Here is a 7,855-nt window from a genome sequence, read left to right as displayed (position 1 = left end):
TTAAAATACATAAATGCTGATTAAAATGTGAAAAAAAAACCTCAATCAGCTGTCAATTTCAACATATTCCTTTCCCATTCAACAGACTCATTTGATTCTAAAGAGAGCAGCAATGGAATACTTCTTTCCATCACCTTTGTTTGGAATGATTAATGTGTAGGGTATCATGTAGCAACAAGGAGGTGTAAACATTAATGTGAACAAAGCTATGGAATTCAAACATGCCAAACATTGATTTTAATACAGGCATTCTATGCCATATAGAACTGAACATGGTAGATACACAAAAAAAAATATTGAACACTATTAAATAATATCCATAACTCTCCTTTGTCCTTAGGGTTGGATAAATGTAAAAAAAAAAAAAAAAGAAATTATGTCTAATAAGACAGAAGTGACTATTTTTGTTTTGCTGGGCTTTACAGATCATCCGGAAGTACAAATCATCCTTTTCTTTGTGTTCTTAGCAGTCTATCTCTTTACACTGGTGGGGAATCTAGGATTGGTTGTGTTGGTTGTGGTGGATTGTCGCCTCCACACCCCCATGTACCATTTCCTTAGCGTCTTGTCTTTCTTGGATGCCTGCTATTCCTCAGTGATCACGCCTAAGATGTTGGTCAATTTTTTAGCAGAGAATAAGACCATTTCCTTCTCTGGTTGTATAGCCCAAATGCTTATCTCTATAACTTTTGGAACTACCGAGTGTTTCCTCTTGGCTGTCATGGCATATGACCGTTTCATCGCAATTTGTAACCCACTGCTCTATACAGCCATCATGACTCCAAGAGTCTATGTACCTCTTATCATTAGTTCATATATAGGGGGTGTTTTACATGCCATTTTACACACTGTGGCTACATTTAGTTTATCCTTTTGTGAATCCAATGTAATCAGACACATCTTCTGTGATATCCCTCCACTTCTGGCCATCTCCTGTTCTGACACTCATGTTAATGAACTGTTGCTTTTTATCTTTGTGAGCTCAATTGAGATCTTTACCATCCTCATTGTCCTGGTTTCCTATGGCTTCATCTTTGCTGCCATTTTGAGGATCCGCTCAGCTGAAGGGAGAAGGAAAGTCTTCTCTACTTGTGGTTCTCACCTGACAGGTGTTTCCATCTACCATGGGACCATCCTCTTCATGTACCTAAGGCCGGCTGCCAGCTACTCTTTGAGCCATGACATGGTGGTATCTGTGTTTTATACCATTGTGATACCTATGTTGAATCCTATCATCTATAGCTTAAGGAATAAAGATGTAAAAGAGGCAGTAAAAAAAGTTTTGGGGAAAAACAAGTTGACCACTTTTTAAATGCTGAAGTAAGTATCAGATGAAAGCAATAGGAAACTTGATAGACTGGATAAAATAAAATAAGAAATAGTCGAAGAAAATAAGATCGAAAGTCTTGATTTATCTCACTGTTATTCAATCTGATCTTTATGTTTATTCAAGTTATAGTAATTTCTTTATGCAGGTTGATTCTCATGGCTATTTGTATTTTACCACTTGCCTTCAAAGGATCTTTCCAGGATTCAAAAATATCCATAGATCTTTCTTAATGACAGTTGCCCTCTTTTTTGAGAAACTATTCTATATCCCTGGCCAAACTCCTCTTTGAGGGGACCATTAATGCAGTTTATTTGTCCAAAATATATGCTCTTACATATAACTGAGTTAAATATGATCACTTTTGACATTGTTAATGTATTACAAAGAATCAGTAAGATTAGATGATGTAATCACAAATGGGTGGGGGGAGGACATGCTTATAAACTCTGTTATTATATTCAGGGCATATTTTCCTATTGGCATTTAAAAAGATCTTCAAGGTACTTATCATGTTCAATTATACTAAAGATCAGGGAAATTAAAATTGAAATCATGTTGAAATAACCACTCCATTGGCATCAAACTGATATTAGTAAGAGAGTTACACACCTCAGTGCTGGTGGAATGGGGGGGAAAAGTCTCTTTTGAAGTAATCTAGAAATATATAACAAAAATTTAAAAGCAATCACCTTCTTTGAACCAGGAATCTGGTTATTATAAGTCAACCCCATGAACACTATCATAAGAAAACAAGGGCTATGTGCTGTGATATTTAGATGGACTATAATTAATCATAATTGAAAACTGAAAATGATAGAAATGTCTGATGGTTGTTGAATGCATCCACAGGTGATAACATCTGAATTTAATAGCATACTGTGATGTAATTAAAACCAATAAGTATAGGGAATACATCATCATACCAACATTTTGAAAGAATTTTATGAAATATTGTAAAGCAATAGAAACTAAAACAGAACAGGAGTATGCATGCTAATCCTGAGTCTGTAAAAGCAAATTACATACAAACCTAGAAATAAAGGGGGAAAAGACAGAAAATGGAAGCAATGCAGAGGAAGCAATCAGCAAAATATAATTGCCATTTTTGATAAAACATTGATTTTAAAATTATGAATACTTGCAAAAATTAAATGTTTAATATGTTTGGATATTTTAAACAAAGTACATGACAAGTGAGTTTAAATGGTTATTGATGTTTATCTTACAGAGAAGAAACATAAAATATTTATGAACTTTGACATCTCCATTACTAATGCCTCTCTCTAGAAAACATTCATCCTTCTAAAATCAAACTACATATTTTAAAATTTCATATTTTCTCCTGCACTGAATCTTCTTGTGTATCTCATCTCCCTTCTTGATTGTCTAACCTTTGAAGCTGAATTTCACTCATGTGCTTGGATTTTCCTAAGCCACTTTATACATAGGTGAAGTCCAATAAATTCTTATTGATTTGAACTGAGTTAATGACTTTGGCATACCATACTATGAGTAAATGCTTTTCACACTGGAAGACAATCTAGGTTAATGAAAATGGATCTGCAGTATCTGTTTCTCTCACATTACATCTATTAGTCATAGATTGTAGATTTAGGCTTTTTTAACTTTTAATTTTAGTTCCAAATTCTCTCCTTCCCTACATTCTGCTCCCACCCATTGAGATGGTAAAAAAATATGATTCCCATTATACATACAAAGTTATGCAATACCTCTACATTAGCCGTGTTCCTCCGAAAAGCAAGAAAAAATGAAGGAAAAAAAATGCTTCAATTCATACCCAAAGTTCTCTCTCTGGAGTACAATACATTTTTTTCAACATTAGACCTCTGGAATTGTCTCAGATCTGTGTATTTATCAAAGCTACTAAGTATTTCACAGCTGATTATTGTTATAATATTGCTGTTACTCTATACATTATTCTCCTGATTCTGCTCAATTCAGTTTGCATCAGTTCATATAAGTGTTTTTAGGTATTTCTAAAACCATCGCCTTCACCATTGCTTAGAACACAATGATATTCTTTCATGTTCATACACCTTAAATATTTCAGTCATCATTGATGAGTACCCCTTCAGTTTCTGATTCTGATTATAAGAACTGTTGTATGTATGGGTACTTTTTGCTTTTCCTTTAATTACCTTGGGTATAGACCTCATAGAATTCTTGTCAGGTCATAGGGTTTGTACAGCTTTGTAGGTCGATCGACATAGTTCCAAATTGAACTCCAGAATCGTCATACTACTTCACAGCTCCCCCAACAGTGAGCTTTGCCACACACGTTTTCTCATATCTCCTGCAGCTTTTTTTTCCCCTTTTCCTTTTCTATCATCTTAGCCATTCTGATGTTTGTGAGGTAATAGGTCAAAGTTATTTAATTTCTATTGTTCTGATTATTGCTATAGGGCAGCTAGGTGGTCCAGTAGATAGAGTGCTGGGCCTGGAGTCAGGAAAACTGGTCCTCTTGAATTCAAATCTGATGTCAGACACTTACTACTTGTGTGCTTCTGGGCAAATCACTTTAAATCAATTTTCTCATCTGTAAAATGAACTGGAGAAGGAAATGACAATCCATTATGGTATCTCTACTAAGAAAATCCCAAAGAGGATCATGAAATGTCAGACACAACTGAAAATGACTGAATAAAAAACAAAAATTACTGAATCAAATTTTTTTTTGGTGAAAATTAACTGCTCAAATTTCTGACAATGGATATTACTTTTTGTATCCTTTTACCATTTAGCAGTTGTGGAAATGGTTCTTATATTTATTAATTTTTATCACTTCCCTATATATTTGAGAAAGCAGATATTTATCAGAGAAACTTGCTGTAATTTCCCACCTCCTGCTTAATGTGTGAATGGGATTATAAGAAATTCAGAGGAATCAAAGAGTTTTTTTTAATTGCTGTCATACTTGCTAATCTGAAGGAGTTTATATTCTCCTGACAGAGAAATAAAATGTCTAATGTCTTCCTGAAGAAACATTCTGATAGTCCAGTCAATCACCAATGTTTTCCATGTGCATCATTCTCATTTATTCTATATATACCTTAAAGGTCCCTCAAATATGTCACCATGTTAAGAAATCAGGGCAGTATTATAGAAAGTTTTCTGTATTTGTGCAGAGCTAACTCAGATTCAAATCTCCACTCTGTCACTTATTGACTATATTGACTTTAAGATCCTTATTTAATTTCACCTACTAGTATGTTTGGAATGCAACTTTAAGCTGGCTATTGACAATGTCCAGAATAGACTGCCTCCTAATCTCTAAGCCTTAGAAAGATCCTTAGTACTTTGCAAAATTCACTTTGTGCCATCTTCTATAAGAGACCTTAAAAATAAGATTATTAATAACCAACATCTTGGGGAGATTCAGACCCCACTCTCCCCCTCTACCCTTCCAAAGTCCTGACTTTAAGTTCAGTTTTTAAGTTTTCTTGCAAAGGGCTTTACTGATAATAGAATTTCATTGACTCTACTTATCTGGGTCAAACCCCATCCAAAGTTGTAAGTAATTTAATTTAAATCAGGGAAGCCTATTCAGAGACAAATTATTTTGTCGAGACTAGAGTGACCTTGAGGTCACACATGGCCATCTGGGTCCTTGGGTTTGGTCTTTTGCCTGAGTTCATGTTTTGCAGAACAAATCTTTTTATTAAGGGAATTTATTCTGTGAAGTTTGGATCTTTAATAAAAGGATTTGTTCTGTAAAACATAGACTTAGGCAAAAGGCCCAACCTAAGGACCTAGAGGGTCACAGGTCAGTTCCCCACCCCTGGCTCTAGATGCCTGTCGCTGGTTGTGGTCTGGTGAAGTTGGAGGTGGTCTGTCCAGGGGTGAAATGATGCTGGCATGCATATAAAATGTGCCTACAAATGTCCCCAAAGGGAGCTCAGCTGCTGTCCCCGCCTTGATGCTACTGTTGCTTCTTGCTAAGTCTTCCTGTTGCTATTGCCTCTTGATAATGTTCTTGCTGCTCTGTTGCTGCTTCTTCCTTCTGCTGTTACATCTTGCCGATGGTCTTGCCGCTTTTTGCTTCAGTCTTTCTGCAGCTTTCTGGGAATTGCCATGTCGCTCTACGTTGTGACTTATAGGAGTGATCATACCACTCCTAGTGTACGATCTATACTCATTGTATTATCGTATTGTTATTTCTGATGAGGTATGGGCTCTGGGAGCCCCTCTAGTTCTCCTTGAGTCCTTAAGGTATAGGCTCTAGGAACCTCTTGAACTCTGATTAAATCATCTTATTTGATGAGGCATTTGCATGAAACCACAAGCCTTACCTTGTAGGCCCAAACCACTGTTACTAAAATCCCCATCATCTGTTAGTAGACTGCCCACCCTTGAGCCTATCAAGGTATCAATCCACCCTTGAACTGGCCTAGCCCACCATTGTCTGTCGTCTCTAGATGGCCTCCAGCAACTTCCCACCCTTACTCACTCATTAACTCCTGAGGAAACAGACTAGCAGAGGTTACATTACTTATTTGGTGTTTCACATCTAGGAAGTGTTTGAGCCAGAATTTGCAATGAGATCTTCCTGAATCCAAATCTAGCATGCTATCTACTAAGCTACCTCACTGCCAGATTTTGGGGAAAAAGGTCAGGTCACGAGTCTATATTTGGTTCTTCAGTGGGTTCTGAATGATAAGATCTTGGTTACAACAATGGCTACAGGGGAGAAAAAACAAAGAATGAATATAATTCTTTACAAGAATAACCATTTATTGTATTTCTATCTTGCCCACATGACTTACATTTTTCAGTTAAGTTACAAACACACACATGAACAAGCATAACATGTAAAACTCACTCACAAAATCACAGAATTTGAGGGTTGCAAGACATCTCAGTGGCCATTTTATCCAACCTATACTCACAAACAATGCACAGTATAACAGAAACACAAAGGGGGTTCCCCATCATTGCTTAATGATCCTCATGGACGGGAGACCCACTGCTTACCTCCATAAGGCATTCCATATTTGGAAGCCTTTCATTATTAAGAAGTCCCTCCCATCCCATCATGACATTGAGCATATATTTCTTTTCTTTTAATTTCTTCCCATTCTCCTTTTTTTCCTCCTCTACTCTGTGGCCAAACAGGACAACTCTGGCCCTTCTACCATGTGACAACCCTTCAAATATTAAAAGACAAATATCATGTCCTCCCTAAGCATTACCTTTCCTAGGTTAAATCTGTACAGTTTATTCAAATAATCCTTAAATTACAGGAACTCATGATTCTTCACCACCTTCTTTGCTATCTTCCATGCACTCTCCACCTTATGATTCATTATAATTCTTCACTGAAATTTAAAAATTCTAAACATTAATTATAATCATTCATTTATTCATATAGTATTTATCAACTATATATAATCTGTGAGGCACCTGGGAAAGTGCAAAAAAAAAATGAGTTGGTGTTTACTCTGAAGAAGCTTGTAGCCTCTAGAGGGTTAGGTTTAGGGTTAGGATTAGGGTTATGATGAAATTTAGGATTAGGGTTACGGTTAGGATTAGTGGTAGAATTTAGGGTTAGTTGAAGAATTAGGGTTTGTGCTGGAATCAGTAGTGTAATTAGCCTTAGTGGAGGAATTAGGTTAGTGGCAGAATTAGGGTTAGGTTCAGGATTAGTGTTTGAATTAGGGTTTGGGTTAGGGTTAGTGCCAGCATTAGTTCCAGGGCAAGGATTCAGCATTTATATAGTGCCTACTACATGCAAGGCACTGTCTTAAGAGCTTTTTACAAATATTATTTACTTTAAGGAAGGTGCTATTATATCCATCTTTCAATGGAGTGAATTGAGGCAAACAGATGTTATATGACTTATTCTCACTAAATTAGTAAATGTCTGAATTTGAATTTGAATTGAAATTTTGCTTTAATACAGTTCTTTCTAAGGGTAGGCTCCACCCTTTGTCTAATGGGTCACCAGCTGCCTCAATAAAACAATGCAAATATTGCCTATTTATATCAATAATGACAATAATAGTAATATTAATAGGCATTCATTTTCTCTCTTTTCTCCCCCCCAAATGTTAAATGATGTGCAAGGGTGGTAATACAACATGTATACTTATGACTATAATATACATTACATAACATATATTACAAATTGATATGAATACGTATTTCCTATTTGCTTAGAAAAAAAAGGAAAACTTCCCATTAGAAATAATTTTAAAAATTGGTCTTGAAGGACGCAAATGACTTCAGTCAGTTTCAATGGATGGAGAGATTTTTGAGGAATGAAAACTTGTAGGAACAAAGGTAAAGATGTGAGCACACTTTGTAGAAATTCAGGGCATAGCAAGTAGCCCAGCTGGTGGGAATTTTGAATCAATGAAGGGACTTAATATAACACAGTAGCTTGTAGCTAGTTTGTAGAGGACCTTACATGTCAGATTTAACAGTTTTGACTTTATTAAATAACGTTCAGTCATTAAAGATTATTTAGCACCAGAGCAATATGATGGTGTCTTTGTACAATTGTAG

At 35.9% G+C, this 7,855-nt stretch overlaps 1 protein-coding gene across 1 annotated transcript; it reads left to right on the top strand.

Moving 5' to 3' along the window:
- Window positions 1–376: 376 nt before the first annotated feature.
- LOC138163577 (olfactory receptor 5T17-like) lies at window positions 377–1,312 on the top strand. The gene has a single exon (XM_069091021.1). The coding sequence runs from the start codon at window positions 377–379 to the stop codon at window positions 1,310–1,312; it is 936 nt and encodes a 311-aa protein (XP_068947122.1).
- Window positions 1,313–7,855: the final 6,543 nt, after the last annotated feature.

The sequence above is a fragment of the Petaurus breviceps genome, unplaced genomic scaffold (genome assembly GCF_028583685.1).
Source record: "Petaurus breviceps papuanus isolate PSGF00001 unplaced genomic scaffold, PetGlider_PUasm1.0 188, whole genome shotgun sequence".
Classification (NCBI taxonomy): Eukaryota; Metazoa; Chordata; class Mammalia; order Diprotodontia; family Petauridae; genus Petaurus; species Petaurus breviceps.
Note: the sequence above shows the minus strand (reverse complement) of the source record. Positions and strands in the feature narration are given on the sequence as shown.

Coding starts and splice junctions, on each gene's coding strand:
- LOC138163577 (XM_069091021.1), top strand. CDS start 377: ATGTCTAATAAGACAGAAGTGACTATTTTTGTTTTGCTGGGCTTTACA.